Source organism: Rattus rattus, chromosome 10, assembly GCF_011064425.1.
Source record: "Rattus rattus isolate New Zealand chromosome 10, Rrattus_CSIRO_v1, whole genome shotgun sequence".
Classification (NCBI taxonomy): Eukaryota; Metazoa; Chordata; class Mammalia; order Rodentia; family Muridae; genus Rattus; species Rattus rattus.
In genome coordinates, this window is record NC_046163.1 from 53389786 (window position 1) to 53408072 (window position 18287).

General features: G+C 40.4%; 1 protein-coding gene across 1 annotated transcript in view; it reads left to right on the forward strand.

The window, feature by feature from the left end:
• Fmn2 (formin 2) overlaps nucleotides 1–9644 on the forward strand; it is a 309451-nt gene extending 299807 nt beyond the window's left edge. Inside the window, 2 exon segments of the mRNA XM_032914755.1 lie at nucleotides 6617–6698; nucleotides 8137–9644. Of these exon segments, the coding sequence (XP_032770646.1) occupies nucleotides 6617–6698; nucleotides 8137–8163 (109 nt within the window). The 3' untranslated portion in view covers nucleotides 8164–9644.
• The last annotated feature ends 8643 nt before the right edge of the window (nucleotides 9645–18287 follow it).

Here is an 18287-nt window from a genome sequence, read left to right on the forward strand (position 1 = left end):
TTATTTGTATAAAAATGATGAAAATTTAAAACTGATGTTAACAACTCCTTCAAGAACTACTTCTCTATTTCCCTACTCATATATATCTTCTTTGTGATATTGTAAACCTGAAAATTGTTCCCATCTCCCGGGCTCAAATCTCCTTTGTGTGTAGCAGCTTTTAAGCTTAATACACTAAACCCAAATGAAGCAGCAGCCACCCACATACTCTGTGAGTAAAAATGCAAATCCTATATACTTGTGTAGAAAGTAAATAACCCCAGTTCAGAAAATATCTACAAATTTATTTTGGAGATGTTAAACTCTGTGTAGGAGTTTTTAGGTAAATTCCAGCAAAGCTGCAGCTTTGTAGTCAGAGATCTTTGTATAATGTTCCTCAGAATATATATATATATATATACATGATTCTATACATCTTTTGATCACTGGTCACTATCAACTGTTCTCTTAAAAGAAAGAGAACACCACTTTTTCTTGTGACACCTCCTGGTCCTCTTGTCAAGGAATAAATGTGCACTTTGGACATTTTTGCAGAGATATAAAGTTTTCTTTGTTTCTGAAGCATCATAGGAAACGATTACAGAAAAAAAATATTTACAGTAAACTTTATAGACATTATGTACTGTCTAATATCCCTTCTTCCTCTTAGATAGTGCTCCATTTCCTGTTTTCTCATCTCTGCTTCTTGTGTTGTTTTTTGAAATCACTAAACATGATGAATGAGTACTTTCTTTTTATTTTCCTATGATTTGATCTGCACGCATTTTCTTTTTACTGTCTACACTGTTGATGGGGTGTCCCGATGGTTAAAATGAGCCTGTCAATCACAGATGCAATGCTAACATCTTTACTTCTCCTTTTTGTTCGTTAAGAGGACAGAATCTCAATTAACTAACGTACTGGCAGTCCTGCTCCCAGTTCTGTGTATACAGCTCTGTTTAAAGGAATCTATCATCATTAGTCATGCATAGACCTGTTGGTGCCTCCTCACAGCATTCATAGACTTGGCCGTACTCTTACTCCATTTCAATAAAGAGGGACTTAGTTGTAGATGATGAACTACCACTTGGTTGAACTTGGTTGTAGATGATGTCCGGAAGTAGGAGACCACTACCTTCACCCTAGCCAGTGGTTCCCTTTCTCCGGGAACCTTTTCTGTTCTTGGTGATGGCCTTTTGTAAACCAAATGCTGTCTCTCCTTCTATTTCTACCCCCCATTCCAAATTATTACAGTGTTGAATGGACTAGTAAAAATTGCTGCTTTTAATTTATTGCTAGAAATGTTTCTTCCTTGCAATTCTTTTTACTGATTTGCTGATCTATTTAGTGATATACTTTTTCATTAAATTATTTTATTTATATTCATTCCAAATGCTGCCCCCTTCCTGGCCCCCCCTCCTAAAGTTCTTCACCCAATTGCTCCTCCCCTTTGCCTCTAAGAGGGTCCTCCTTCCCACCTCCCCTCACACACCCAGTCACCCCCACCTCACTCTTCCACAGCATTCCCCTTCCCTGGGCCATAAATTCTCTACAGGATTAGGCAAATCCTCTCTTACTGAAGCAAGACAAGGCAGTCCTCTGCTACATATGTGCTGGTCAAGGGCAGGGTTGGGAAGTGACTAGCCCATGTGTGCTCTTTGGTTGGTGGCTTAGTCTCTGGGAATTCCCAGGGGTCCAGGTTAGTTGATTCTGTTGTTCTGCCCATGGGGTTGCCATCCTTTTCAGCTCTGCTCCTTCAGTCCTTCCCCTAACTCTTCCATAGGGGTCCCTGACCTCAGCCCAGTGGTTGCCTGTGAGTATCTGCATCTGTCTCAGTCAGCTGTCGGTAGAGCCTCTCAGAGGATAACCATGCTAGGCTCCTGTTTGCAAGCACAAGATGGCATCAGTAATAGTGTCAGGGTTTGGTGCCTATACATGGGATGGATCCCAAATTGCTACTCATTTTTAAATGTTTGGCTTCTCGGAGTGAGGGAAAGGAACCAGAGTAAGAAGCAGATAAATGACCTACAGAACTTATATACTAGACCTAAAGTGACAGGTGACAAAATCTGCTGAGATAGCTCATTTGGGAAGATGCTCCTCTTGAGAGCTAGCTCCTGCACCCCCCTCACCAACTTGTCTGGCTTTCTTATTTCTGTCTTTCTTTGCATTCATTTCTCTCTTTTTTTCTCTTTGCTTCGTCTTGCATTTCTTTTGTTTTTACTTTCTTATGAGACAGCTGTCATATGTCACAGGTTAACAAAGCACACAGTTCAGAAGGACCTTGGATTTTGGATGCTTCTGCATCTGCTTCCAAGTGCTGAGGTTATAGGTGCGTACCACTGTGCCTGGCCTTGTGGTGATGATCAGACCTTGGGCTTTGGGAATGCTACACCAGCACTTTACTAACTGAAGTACATGCTCAATCAATTCATCCTGTCTTCTTCTTCCTCTTCCTCCTCCTCCTCCTCTTCCTCCTCTTCCTCTTCTTCCTCCTCTTCCTCTTCCCCTCTTCCCCCTCTTCCCCCTCTTTCCCCTCTTCCCCCTCTTCCTCTTCCTCTTCCCCTCCCTCCGTCCCTCCCTCCCTCACTTCCAATTCTGGTAGTAAATCTGAGCTCTGAACTTTTTTTATTTCTTTTTTCTTTCTCCTTTCTTCCTTTCATTCATTTTTGCCAATTTTGGCTGTAAATCTGAACTCCAGGGATACTTTCTTTGATCCAATCTCCAGTGTGAAGGGAAAGACATCTTGCAAGAGAGATATTGAAGTGCAGTTGGCATTTAGAAAGAGGAGCAGTAACTCAGCCCAGTAGTTGCAGTTCTAGTAGCTGGGCTTCCTTGTCTGGCCTCAGTGGGAGAGGAAGCACCTAGCCTCACAGGGATTTGAGATACCAGGGTTGGGGGGATATGGGTGGGGCACCTGCTCAGATGAGAAGAGGAGGGGTTATGGAGGAAGAATTATGGAAGGGGGCTACCTGGAGGAGGTCAGGGAGCGGGATGTAATTAATTAATTTAAAAGGAAAAAATTCAACAAAAAAAGAATGGAGGTGAACATGTTTACTCGTCTTCTGTTGAATAAGAGGGCTGAAGAGAGATTACTGTCCTGTAAAAGAAGTCTAGGCCATTTCCAGCACTGTTTCGCAAAGTGGTGCTCACAGGCTGCCTGCATCATTTTCCCCAGATGCTTCCCCTATATCTCAGAGGGACTCAGTCTGAAAATATCCATGCATTTGGAGACTTGCATTACGGCAGATTCCCCACAGAATAAGCTCAAAGTAGAAATGCAGTCTGTTTATTCCAGTGCTCAGCGTTCCACCTCCCCAGGTCACCAGTGTGCACCTCAAGGTGCCTAAGATGAAATGATCACCATGCAGGCACTAAGACACAGATAAGGGCACATTTGGAATATTTACCTGGTAGAGATTTTATGGCCAAAGAAGTGGAAACTACACTTTCTTTTCTGAAGTGCAGAATGGGATTCCTGGTCTCTTCCTCTACCCTTTCTTTCATCCTGAAATGATTTATCTTTCAAAAATATGAACAATTGAGCTGTCTTGGTTATTTGAAAGAGTCAACCTTCAACATACTTCCCAAGTGGTTTTTATAATTCCCAAATACCGATACAGAAGCCTCCTCTGGGACCTTATACAAATTCCGAGGGTCGCCCATAGCACACACGGTGATTACTGGCTCTGCTCTAGTAGGCCTCTGGTCTATAGACGTTCAGTTGATTTGTCCCTATAAACCGAAGCTGCACCAAGGCCTGACTTGGAGTTGATGCTCCAAAAATATTTGCCAAATGAACAAACAAGCTAAAGGACCCCATGACGCCACCTTGACGCACACTCTCTGCAGTTGTCATGGGCTCTACCGTAAGGAATGGCCGGACTTTCTTTCATGTACAATTAAATATGTTTGTATTAAGATCAGCTTCCTGTGATCCTAACCAAGATACGTTCTAAAACTGCAGCAAATAGAGCAGAGCGAACACCAGGATGCTCTGGGGATCTAAATACTTGTGAAGTCTTTTTTTGTGTTATGAAATGTTTTAAAGGACTCCAAGCAAATTTAAAAGGGGGATCTACTGGATTTTGGCTAAGTGCTAAAAAAGAGAGAGAGAAAGAAAGGTCCCTTAATTCCCTATCCAAATACTTCAAGCTTAAATTTACTGGCAGCTCTTTCAGAGGAAGATGGTGACTCTGAAATGCTTGGTTTGTTATAGAGAAAATGTTTTTGTCTTCAAATGTTTAGGGGGGGATTAAAGGGAATTTATGGCTTGGGGGGAAGTAATAAATGTGGTAACAATGCAATGTCTAAACTGTCCTGAGTTTCTGGAATTACTGACTAGGAAAACAGCATTTTGATGTTGTATGTAAAAGGAATTACTTTCACATCATGCTTGAGACGCCTGCCTGGATCAGTGACTCTTCTCTTGTTTAAGGAAGGTTGAATCAGGAGATAAATTCTGTCATTAGCGTATTTGTTACAGAGACCAAGAAAACTATTCAAGAACTGTTTTTTTCTCTCCCAAGAAATATAATCAACAAGGTATATTTTTCTTAAAGTCAAGTCACAGCCTGTTCAGAATCTTCTGACATATTTCATGTTTAAATAATTTTATTCTTAAGTAGATATCACAAGAGTAAAAAAATAAATGAACCCGACAGATCATATTCTTTTTTTGTTGTGCCCTGTTTTTCTATTAATGGAATCCTACCTTGAAGGTTTATTTCTCTTTCTTTAATAAATTCAGTTGTGACTTGTTATAATATATAAAAATCTGTAAAGAAATGTTTTAGCAAAGTACTCTACGGCCTCGGAAGGACTTGTCTGTCATCATGATGTAATACTTTTGTGTTCTGTCCTTTTATTTTTTAAGGGTGTCCCAAGGTTAGAGGTGATAGGACATTGCCAGTGTTCAATAGTGAGGTCGAGTAATGAAGAGTTAATCTCTAAGTTGCACTCTCTTTTAAGCGATGCCTCTGATGGCCAGTGAGTGTTTCTTTGGAGCATATATACAAAAAGAAATCTTGACATGTTAAAGGTTCTACTGGCAATAATAGTACACCCTTGAATCTCAGCTCTTAGGAGGTGACAGCAAGACTTCAGATTTCAGGGCATCCTGGGTTGCCTAGAAGACCTTATTTCCTAAACCAGTGGGAAAGGGGTAATCACTATGCAATCGTTCTATTTATTTACTTACCTGTTTGTTTATTTATTTATTGTATCAATTAAATGGTAATCATTGGAACATGGTCAGAAGAATGACCCCTGATGAGCAGTGCCTGGGGAACTGTGAGAGAGGCTCCTGGTGGGGGGGGGGGCAAAAATCTGAGGGCCTTTTAGTGCAACTTGTTCCCTGGATTGTTCTTGAATGTGATTTTGTGCCTCCTGTAACAACCTTTACCTTTAATTCATAAGACATGTTTGATAGCTAGCTCTAGAACCCCGTGTGGTCAGTGTACCGTGAATCTGCGAATGGTTTTCTGCCTTCCTTTCATGGAACCTCTCTCACAGTTCCCCAAGGCATTGTTCACTGTGGGTCATTCTTTCGACTGTCTTCCGATAGATAATTGCTTCCATGCTTGATGAAGTTGCTGCAACTGTCCACAAATTTTATTCCAAATGTCTTTTTATGTCTAGGTGAGTTTGGTATAGAGAAAATGGATCCAAAGTTATTTTAAATCTTTATGTAAATTTTTATGTGATCAACCTTAATTATGAAAATATTTCTGAGTTATGTAGTAGTTGATCCCCCTTATATTTATTTAATATATTCCATCCCTTTTAGGGGGGAAAATATCCATAGGAAGGGAAATGGAAGCAAAATTTAGAGCAGCGACTGAAGGAACGGCCATTCAGAGCCTGACCCACATGTGGCCCATATTTATACAGCCACCAAAACTAGATAAAATTGATGAAGCTAGAAAATGCATGCTGACAGTAACCGGATATAGATTTCTCCTGAGAGACCCATCCAGAGCATGTCCAATACAGAGATCAATGCTAGCAGCAAACCACCAAACTGGGAATAGGACCCCCTTGGGGGGGAATCGAAGTATTGAAAGAGTTGAAGGAGCTTGCAATCCCATAAGAACAACAATGCCAATCAACCAGAGCTTCCAGGGACTAAACCACTACCGAAAGTTATACATGGACTGACCCAGGGCTCCAACTGCATGTGTAGCACAGAATAGCCTTGTTGGGGCACCAGGGGAAGGGGAAACCCTTGGTCCAGTCAAGGTTGAACCCCAGTGCAGGGGAATATGGGAGTGGCAGTAAGGGGGATGGATGGGGGAAATACCTGTATGGGGGAGAGGAGGGAATGGGGGCTTATGGACAGGAAACGGGAAGGGGAATAACCTTTGAAATGTAAGTAAAAAATATATCTAATAAAAATTATATATATATATATATATATATATATATATATATATATCCCATCCCAGGACCTGCAACCTCACATGAGTGACCTGTTCTAACAATTTCAATTTTAAAATCAAATATCGGAGACATTCCTGTGTGACTTATTTCTCAGTAATTCAAATAATGAGTTGCCCTCTAACCCCATGGTATAAAGTAGGTTTCTGCGGTCCCCGTGGGCTTCTGTTTAAATAAGTTGTCTTTTTCCCCCACTTAGAGTCAAAGAAGCTGAGGAAGTGTGTAGGCAGAAGAAAGGAAAATCACTCTACAAAGTAAAACCGAGACATGACTCTGGGATTGTAAGTATTGACTATTCTTGTTTTCAGCTTGTGACTGTCTTTGCAATACATACAGTTATATAATAATATTTTAGTCATATTTATCTTTTCTTTGGATAATGAGCTTCTAATTCCAAAAGTCTCCTTATGTCCTTAATTGGGACTTTGTAGTTGGGTCAGTTTCAAGGTTGAGTATTTGAAACTTGGGAATTAAAACATGTGAGAGCCTGTGACCACTTCTTGGGGCAGGAGGATAGCCTGGACTTCTCGTTATACATGAGTCATGAGCCACTGATGCTCTTTAACCCAGAGTGTCTAACAGGAGATTTGCTCCCTAAAACTCAATAGGAAATGAGATATGCTCTTAAGGAGGCTCTCTGTCTAGAAGGATGATCTAGGAATTCTCCTTGGTCAAGTCCTCCATTACAAAACAAATGAGAAACAAACAAAATAACCACCAACTTGTATACTCTTAGAAAGAAATGTTGATTATAAAGGTAAGTTCTCCCTTCTGGTACTGTAGACATTTTGTTGAGGGTTTTGAAGGTGTCCTACATCTCTTGTTGCCAGAACAAGTAAATAGTGCTGGTTTAGATGAAAATTTAGGACACCAAATAAAAGCATTTTATGATTTGTTTTTATTTTTAATTAACCATTGAGTCTGTACATGTGGAGACAAGTGCCTGAGGAGGTGGGAAAAGGACTTTGACTCCCTTGAAGCTGGAGATTCAAAGTGTTATGAGTGATTTCACATAGGTTCTAGGAACTGAACTCTAGGTTTCTACATAAACAATTTCACTTAACTGTTGAGACCTCTCTCAAGCCCTCACTGAAGCACCTTGAATTGGATTAGTATAACATAGTCTAAATAAAATAGACAGTTCAGATAACTCAAACTGCCTGAGGGTTAAGAAGCCTTGTTTAGAAAATATCCCTGTGTTCAGATAAAATTTATTTTCCCAAAGGGTTTTCTGTATCAAAAGTAGTTTTAATGGCAAATTCGTCTCATGCTGCTTTCTGATCAAAGATTAATAAAGCCATATTGAATAAGAGCAATGATTATTAGCTAACCCTGATTATGCTGCTTTGAAAGAGAAGAGAATTAAAACATTTCCACCAGGAAATCAGTTCACTGGTTTTAATTCTGTATTCATATCTTTGCAAGTGGGATCTGGAACAACAGAACCGTGCTGTCCCCTCCCCTTCACATATGTTACAAGTTACACTTTAAAAACTGATTTCCTTGAAAGTATTTCATAATTTTTTCAATGAAAAATTGAAAAAAATTTAAAGATGAATCAGATACAATGCATGTAAAGTTTTCTGAATGAGCTGATCTTTTCACGTTTATCCAGAGAATTCAATAGAAATAAAAACCATTTGGGGGCCGCTCTAAGCTCCTTCCCCTCTTTATTTTTAATCCCCTCCATTTTTAATCCATTTGTTTGTTTCTTATTAGAAAGCAAAGATCAGCATGAAAACTTGAGGGGTGAACAGCAGAAGAAAGCACGTCATTGAAACAACTTTCCCAGCATCCACCTGACCTGAAGGAGGGAAGAAAGCTACACCCTCCTGATTATTTTCCTGTGAACCTCTTGCGTAATCTTCCTGTTCTCTAGACAGTTTGTTGGTTGTTGAAATTTATTGTTTGTCCCTTTAAAATTACAAAAGCAGTAGACCTGTGGAGAATCGGACACCTTTTCTTTTTGTAAACATTGTGGCATTCTGCCAACAGACCTAAGTGGTACGTCTAAGAGACACTATCTCGGCATTAATTCTGAACATGCTGAACCTTAACCTATAGTTTTCTTTTGTGAGATTCTCTCTTGTTGCTACAAAAATGTTTCCCTTTTTACTGACAACCAGAACTCTACATGGATGTGGTTAGACCTGTGGGTAAAGGTTATTCCTAGTGAACCCATTGTATCTACTTGACTTCTGCTACCACAAAGTGTCTATTTGAGAAGTAAATACCATCTATATGTTATGGTCCATGCCTCTCCCATGCTTAAGTTGCTCTCTGTAATATTTCTCTTGAGACCCTATGAAAACTGGTCTGAAGCAGAGATAATTGAAATCATGAGATGTCTCTCTATGTCTAACACTGCAATACTTTCTCTCTCTCTCTCTCTCTCTCTCTCTCTCTCTCTCTCTCTCTCTCCTTTCTCTTACACAAACACACCATTTCTCACTCATACACAGATACACATACACTCACATTCTTTCTCACACACATACACAAGCTTCACTTAATATTTTCAGGAAATTTGAATAAGTGAAGCTCATGAAATTGTCAAATTTATTTTTTGACATCCACTTATTGTAAAAGATAGAGAAAAATAGATGAATCCTATCTATCTGAACCATGTTAAGTAAAATACCTGTCTGCATATTTTGACATAATTGGGTTTTGATTTTACGGCTATGACATGAGGATGTGTTTGTCTCTCATCTAAAGGGTCCTGGGGAGGGATTTTACTCACTCTACTGTCAGGAAACAGTCAGTAAGTTTCCTATTCTTTCTGAACATATTTAAGTCAGATCGTAATTGATTAAGAGGGTTTTGTATAACATTAATAGTTGTTCTTTTCAATTGCTGCTAATAATATTCATTGAGAGTTATGGTTTTAGACAGGGGGAAAATTTACTGCTATTGCAAACCAGTTATGGACAGCAACTTAAAAATAATGTTCTAAATCATAGCTATACTTGTATTTATGTAAAGTACGATCTCTTGCCTTTTACTTTGTATTTGAAGTGCAAAGAAACAGTAGTATTTTATTTTCTTCTGTTGTTGTTTTGTAGTTTTCCTATTCCCTCAGTCCTTCCGATGTGGACATTACCACTCTTCAATGAAGTAATGGGGCATTTAACAAAGATCGCTATGTGCAATACTGTATTTAGTGTTTCTATTTCGATTTTTTAGAATGTTAATTTATATGAAAATAAAATGAATAATAAAATATTTCTGTGTTGGCTGTGTGCATATAATATATTTGTTTTATAAAATATTTTAAATACATACATACACACACACACACACACACACACACACACACACACACACACACACACACACACACACACACATTGTATTCAACTTTTCCAGGGAATACTGTTGGGAAGTGAGCTAAATATCAATCATTTCAGGATTCTGGAACTTAAGTCTATCACGCTGCCTGAGTCAGAAATCCTGATAAAATATTAACGATTCACCCATTTGTTTTCTTTCCTGAGATCCAGCAAGCATTCTACTTTCCTAATATCCATTTCCAACGCAATACTATACCATAATACTTATTATATGCAAGACCAGATTCAAGTTTGTTATCTTGTGCCTCCAAATTTCATTCTTCCATGTTATCTATCTCAGGAAACAGCCTCCATCCTCAGATGCAGGGATCATTCCTTAGATCTCACTCTCCCTTGAGTCTTCATGGACTCAACTCCCAACACTATTAGTTGTACCTGCTATGAAGATGTTCTCATTTTCCTCCTAGATCATGAAAGTCTTAGTTCCAAACTGGTTTGAATTGCCTTGATAACTGTATTAGTTTTGCTTTGTTTTGTTTACCTTGATAGAAAGACCTGAGAAAAGCAACTTGCAGAAGTGGTTCATAGTTCAAAGGGATACAGTCAGGGGTAGCAGGAGCATAAGGTAACTGATCACATGGCCTTCACATTCATGAATCAAAAGAAGGAGGAAAAGAAGGAGGGGTGCAATGCAGTTCTCATTGTATTTTCTCCCTTTTCTTCAGTCTAGAACCTCAGCCAATGGAATAATGCTGCAAATATTTAGGGTAGACATTTCCACCCCAGGTAGCCCATCTAAGACATGCCTAGACGTTTGTCTCCTACGTGATCTCAGAACCTGTCAAGTTTGCACTCAATATTAGCATCACGATGTCTTTCAATTACTGGCATATTTAAAAATGTTCTTCGTTTCAGTTCTTATCTATACATCAAACCCATTTTTTGTTCAAAAATACAAAGCTGATAATCTGCATTTCCTACTGCAAAGGTCTTAGTTGTTACATCAAAGTGACCTGCATTCATCCAAAATCTCGACTGTGACTGACAGAGCAATCAGGTTCCTGTTTTGTCTTGGGTTATAACTCCCTGCTCAGCCCATCTGAATTCCTGCCTCCTGCCAGACTAAACTGCCGTCAGTCCTTTCTAACCTCCCATGATCTGTATAAGTCCCCCAAAAGTTCAAATATTGGAATCTTCATACCTAAACCATCTGTGTCAGGGGAACCTAAGGGTGGTGTTCTGGCTATAAGGGAATTTATGTCATTACTGAAAAAGTAGATTCTTATTGGGAAAAGAAAACAAAAAACACTCTATTTCATGCTGTGTTGCCTGTGATACATTCTGCCGTGGTCACGTGCAGCAGAAAGACCCTCACCAGATACACTCAGTTGATCCTGGACTCCCCAGGCTCTAAAATTCTATTGATACGAACTTCTCTAATGTAGTATGCACTCTATGTCATTCTGCTATAGCAACAGAAAATGAAGTAGCCCATCCACTATAAATTTTTACACGTTTCCCCTCACCTTGAGCCACTGTCCCCTCATATCTAGGTCACTGATAATCATGTCTGAAATTAGTAACTGCTTCCTAGAGGACATCCCTTGACACTGGTCTTTCTGGTTTCTAGAAAGTTACAGATATTAGTAAGTATTTATTAAAGAAAGGCAAACTGCTAACTGTTCCACAAACTACAGGATGCAAACAAATGGAGGACTGAAAGAAGTCTCTTGTTGGGACTGGGTTATGGTAGAGACTGAGGATCATATTAGTCAAGGTTATGGGGATGAATCCAGTCGTTCTTCAGTCCATAGGATCAAATGTTTCAGCTGATCTTCAATATACATCAGAGTAAGACTCCAATGACAGTAAAGGAATAATCTTACCAGCCAGAGCAGGAGCAAGAACAAACAGACAAAGAGATAAAGCTTTCTTCTTCCAAATATTTTCTCTAGGCTGCCACCAGAAGATGTGGCCCAGATTAAAAGTGTATCTTCCTACCTCAAAAGATCTGGATTAAAAGTTTATCTTCCCACTCCAAAAAGATCTAATTAAAAGTGAGTCTTTACACATCAAATGATTTAGTTAAGAAAGTTCCCGACAGGTGTACTCAGTCAGTTGAATTTTACTTAATTCCAAGATGTATTGGAGCGGACAACCAAGAATAGCCATCCTACGTCCACCCCTTGTCAACTGGACACACAATCATATCTTCTTAGGTCATGCTTACTTTGTAAACACAAACAATAGTGAGGTTATGTCACTATTGAGGTTATGTGGTTATGTAAGGCTATGTCATGTCTAACGTGACATAGCTAACCCTTGTTCAACCACAAATACATGGCAAATAGATGACAATGTAGAAAGGAGAAGCAGCTGATTCCTCGTAATTAAGGCAGTTAAGTAGGGTCAAATATAAAAGAATTTTCTAATAGTTTAAAAAGCATAACTCAGCTGGAGAGGTAGCTCACTGATTAAGAGCACTGGCTACTCTTTCAGAAGTCCTAAGTGCAATCCTAGCAAGCACATGGTGGCTCACAACCATCTGCAATGGGGTCTGACACCATCCCTGGAACACAGTTGTACATACAGATAAAGCACTCATGCATTAAATAAATAAATCTTTGTTCACAACTCTGAGGTTAAAGTTTTTAAATTCTAAATAGTCATAAAAGACTAAATTTATTTTGGAAAGTATAGATCTGGAGAGTAGAGGGAAAGGGACAGGGATGGTCCATAAACAAAGGAATCTCTGTACAAGGTAACAGGAAATGGTTATGTCCCATTGGAGCAGTAAGATCAAGCCAAAGCCCAGGATACTGATACCGGGGTATGAGCAACTAACTACCTTGGAGGCCTTAGGATATTGCTGATATTACATGTATGACATCAGGAAAAAACAGACCAAACTGGGCCACATCTATCACCCAGTGTTGACACCACAAAGGAACTCAATGGCACCAAGAAAGGCTGGATGTGAATTCAGAGTGATATCAATAACTATTTTTTTAAAAGGAGGAAGCATTATCTTTAGACCCTCTCAGACAAATCCCCACAGCCCCTAGGCCCACAAGGAAAAATGCTCACAAGGGAGAGTAGACTTAGTCCTGCTGAAGAAGTGGAACGACAAACAGTTATGCTTAGTGCCCATGATGAACTATAAAGTAGCTAATCAGGGGGATAGAAAAGAGACATTTCCATGAGCTGGAGACAACAGGTGAGCAGGACAGTGATGCTGACGCATTCCTCGGGATTAGAACACATGAAAAGGCAAAGCCGATGATGCCCAAGAGACATTAGAAGACACAGGAGAAATGGAGACTCAAGGACCCAAAAAGAAAAAAAAACTGGTAATAGCTTAAGAAAGCACAGGTAAAGAGCTTCAAGAAACAATGGCTGAGAGTTTGCTAGGATCAAGGAATTGCATGCTTTTTGCTTGAGAATGCAACAAGTGTCGAGACAAATAAATACCAATAAATTTTACCTAAAGAGGTCAAACTGAATCAGATCCTCAAGGAAGAAAGAGCACACCACTTACCATACAGGGGCAGTTGCCCTAAAGCAAGAAATAAAATACTTAAGAGCTAATTTGAAAACAGCAAATCAAGACAGTCCATGGAAGAGATAAATGTTTTCAGAATTTAAAAACCAAGAGTTTACTATCCAAAAACCTCACAGGAAGGTCTGCTAGAGGGCATGTACCAGTGAGGAAACCAGAGGACTTGGATGTCAGAGGTCATGGAGGGCACAGGAACTCAAACAGTAAATCAACTCCAGACTGTAAACAATAACAAGTCATTTTTGTGTTTTTTAAAAGATTAATAACAAGATGGCTGGGAAATTTTAAGAAACTAATTCAGACATGCTTAATAAGCTTGCCTTTCTGTCTCTGAGTAATTCAATGAGTACTGGGCCATTAATATGTACCAGAAATTGCTGTCTGCCTTGGCAGTAACAGACACTATTACTGACATTATGGTGTACCTACAGACAGGAGCCTAGCATGGCTACCCTCCGAGAGTCAGCAGCTGACTGAGACAGATGCAGATACTTACACTCAACCAATGGTCTGAAGTTGGGAACTCTGGTTGAAATAGGGAAAGGCTAGAAGTTAAAGAGGAGGGTACCCCCATAGGAAGACCAGAAGTCTCAACAAACCTGGACCCCAGAGATCTCTGACCTAGCCACTAACCAGGCAGCATACACTAGCTGGTCTGAGGTCCCAAAACATTTACAGAAGAGAACTGCCTTGTTTGACCTCAGTGAGAGAAGATGCACCTAACCCTTGAGAGACTTGAGGTCCCAGGGAATTGGGAGGCCTGGCAGGGTGTGGGGGTGTGTGGGGGTATGGGGACATCCTCTTGGAGACAAAGAAGGAGAGATGGGATTGGGAACTGTTAGAGGGCAGTAGAGGATGGGGAAATGACTGGACTGAAAAAATATTAAAGATAATAAAAACAAAACAAAAAAACAAAACATAGAACCTACATTCAAGAGAAGAAACAGAAACTGGGTGTTAAATACCAGATACAATGCTACCTAACAGGGACTTAATATCCTTCAGTATTCTTACAGCTGGAAAATTCCCTTGAGCCAGTGCTATCTATCCCCAGACAAACACACATATGCAACATGAGCTTTAAAAAACTGAACAGGGAACAGACAGGAATGTTGAATGTGTTTAGAATTTTTTGTGCACGTTTGTAAGTACATATAATCTTTAGGGGATATTGGTCACAAAAAAAATAGAAATACTAGAAAGAGGAGGGCAAAGATTACTAAACTGAAGGACAGAAAGTTTATCTTTAAAAATATAACAAACCATGGTAAAGCGTGTGGATGTCAGATGGGAGGATTTGGGGTGCAGAGAGACTGTTAATGGCTCTGGAAGAGCAGTGCACACATGGCCTGTGTCCTGTCCCTTGCTGTGATTTCTTCCATTTCCTAACCCCCCCCTGTGAACTCCGACATGGGGAGACTGGGTTTTTCTTTTCCTTCTTCTTTCTTTTTTCTGAAATGCATCTTTACTTATACAGTACAAGTAAAAACAATAGAAAAAGTGGAATGATTTAAAATGCTGTAGGGGCTGGAACCAGTACCCCCTCTTCTCTCAGAAATTATCCTGAAGCAACATGAAGCAAAAATGCTAACTTCGTCTTTGATTAAAATTAGAGGTATCAAAAACCCAGACCAGAAAGTGTGTGGGAATTCTCTAGTGTGTGGTTGAGAGGAGATGAGAGGACGCCCCTGGAGACCTGGAGACGTTCTCTTTCAGAGGGAAGCCACATTCCTCAATGCCAAAGCTTTTTGTGTGTGAAGCAAAGGAGCTTGGTGACCTGATTGAGATGGGTGTTAAGAACCCTTAAGTAGTCTCTCTCTCTCTCTCTCTCTCTCTCTCTCTCTCTCTCTCTCTCTCTCTCTCTCTCTCTCTGTATAATGTCAGACTATGAGTCTTTGTTCTCATCTGCAGCAGAGGAAGCTTCTCTGTTGCTGGCTGAACAAGGTGCTGATCTATAACACAATATCATTAGGAGTCATTTTGTCACTATGGTTTTGTTGTTCTAAGATCCGTAGTACTTGGTTTTACCCTTGATCCCTGGGATATCTAGTCTCTGGATCTTGGTCACCCAAGCAGTGTTGGACATGGTTTCCATCTCATAGAGTAGACCTTAAGTCAAATCACTGAGAAGTGAGGGAAGAACCCCAGGAATGAGAGAGAACACTATGTAGCACCTGAACTCTGGCCTCATAGGAAGGATTTGCTAGCCAAGCATGGACAAGGAAAGAGTGTGTCTAACTTCATTAAACTTCATGTCTGACATACTTGAAGTTCTGAACTGCATCTTTAACAGTTCATAAGTGCTGTGTGGCAGGGCTCACCTATTCTAATACTTGGCAGGTAGAAGGAGGAGAATAAGTTAATAAGTTCAAGGTCTTCCTTTGCCACACAGAGAGCTCAAGGCTAGCCTGTGAATGTGTGGATTCCATGCGATCTAAATAAAATAACATCAGAATGATTTGAATTCACTTAGGAGGAATTTCTGGAGACAACATTTACTGATCCTGCAAGAACAAAGCTGAAACTTAAGAAAAGAGAAGGAACAGAAGTTGTTATTGTTTTCAGTTATTTCTTTGATTCTTTGGATTTGACACAATTTGAAGAATAAACCAATATTGAAGGGTTTAATAATTAATATTGATACCATATCATTTCCAATATCAAGCACATTCATCTGACCCGTTACATTTAACCAAGGAGAAAACACATTGAGGGTCATTTACCTTACAGTATAGCAACCCTGTCAGATCTCCTGCCCAAGGAAGATTAAGAATATCCTTTCAGGCGTGTGATGATGAGGTTGATAAGGCTTTGCTACCAAGCCTGATGAAGTAAATCATCTCCAGAGCCCCAGAGGTGAAAGAAGAGAACCAACGCCCACATGTTTTCCTCTGACATATGCTTTCGAGCCAGGGTAGACACATCACCATGCATCCACATACACAAAAGTAGCTTAGGAAGAAGATGGTTGCCACTAGGAAGATGACGAGCTGGAATTTTCTGTAGAAGCATCTATGCATGACAGACAGAAGTAGTTTGTGCAAAAGAGGGAGCTGCTGGGTTGAGGGGGGTCACTGTTCACATCAGGTCCCATAAAGGTAGCCTTCCTGAGGAATGCTACTCCTTTCCTCCAATTTCTTCTTCTTCATCATTGCAAGAAGTATTTCCCATGCTTCCTTTGACCCCGAGTCCTCTAAACTCTGTTACGGGTCTTATCTATGGTCGTGGACTTGGTCATGATATTTCCACTTGCATGTCTTTTCCCATGCTGGCTTTAGTTCAAATCCCTGTTGCATTTCTGCAAAGAAAAAGAAAATTGCTTCATTCTCACTATAGACCAAACAGTTACAGGAATCCAAATCACCTCTGGTCAAGACCCAGGCCTTGGGGTCTCGGGGTCAGGGCCTCAGGGCTCCCATCTCTATCCTGAAGTGGAAGAGCTTCCACCAAGTCCATGTGGTGAATCTTGAAAGCCTTCTTTCTTTACTTCCTCCTCTGCCTCCTCTGGCTCAGGTGGACAGCAACATTCTGAAAGTCAAGGGTTCCAACCCCTATTGATGAAACCTGGAAACCTACAAAACAAGATACTCAGGAAGCTCAGCTATACACAAGACCCATGAGACACCTCTCCTAGCAGCAAATTGCTTCGGGTGAGGAGACTTTCAATAGAGCCATGTGCACATTGGATGAAAGCTCCAAAAATACCATTTTTCTTTCCACCATCCATACTGGAGTAGGCTTTTCAGTGATGCAGCTACATAAGAGTCACTCATTCCCGTATAAGTAACCCCTCAACCATGTCCTAAATAAACTCGTCCATTTACCATGTTAGACAGGAATAGAAGAGTTTCTTGTATCTGCTATCAGTGCTCAATCTAAGAAGAACCTACATTTGTATCTAGGAAAAGCCACACAACACGAGGAAATGAGAGACGCTTACGGAGATGCTCAGCAATCCAGTGCAAGCATAGGGAATGCCAGGGTCCTGAGGCTGCTGGGCCAAAGGGGAGGGGGGGTATTTCTCAGGATAAAAGCAGTGTTGGGGTCTGATTCTATGGAAAATGCCCAGAGATAGTGATAACTGCTGGGATGACTCTAGAAGAGCAGGGAAGCTACAATGCTCACAGCCAATGATTGGGTTGAGCATGGGGACCCATGGGGTTGTTAGGGGAAGGACTGAAGGAGCTGAAGGGGTTCCCAACCCCATAGGAAGAACAAAAATATCAACCCACCAGACCCTCCAGAGCTCCCAAAGACTAAACCACCAACCAAAGAGTACACAAGGAGGGACCCATGGCTCCAGCTGTAGCAGAGGATGGCCTTATCTGCATCAATGGTAGGGGAGGCCGTTGGTCCTATGAAGGCTTGATGCCCCAGTATAGGGGAATGCTGGGGCACTGAGGAAGGAGTGGGTTCATGGGTGGGGGAGCACCCTCATAGCAGCAGGGAGGAGGGGGATTGAATAGGGGGTTTGTAGAGGGGAAAATGGGAAGGGAGATAACATTTGAAATGTAAATAAATAAAATAACCAATAAAAAGGAAAGCTATAATCCAGATTAATTATACAGAAATACAAAGACTTCCATTCTACATAATAGAGAAAGGGATTTAGTCTCAGTGAATTAAGCATGCTAATATGGATACATAGCAAGAAAGCATATTTAAAATTTAGGAAGATAAAACAATAAAAACAAAACAAAACAAACAAACAATACATTTGTATGAAGGGGTTGAGGTTTGATCTATTGCTATGCATTGTAATACTAAATAGTGCCCCCGCCCCAGTTGTAGTTGCCCTCGGGGGGGGGGGGAAGAGATCTTCATGTACACCAAATAATGCTATGTATTCTTGTTCCTTAATTTAAAACTATTGGTTCCTGTATTTCCTCCAATGAGTATTTTGTTCCCCCTTCTAAGAAGGACTGAAGCATCTGAATTTTGGTCATCCTTCTTCTTGAGCTTCATGTGGTCTGTAACTTGTATCTTCGGTATTCCAAGCTTTGGGGCTAATATCCACT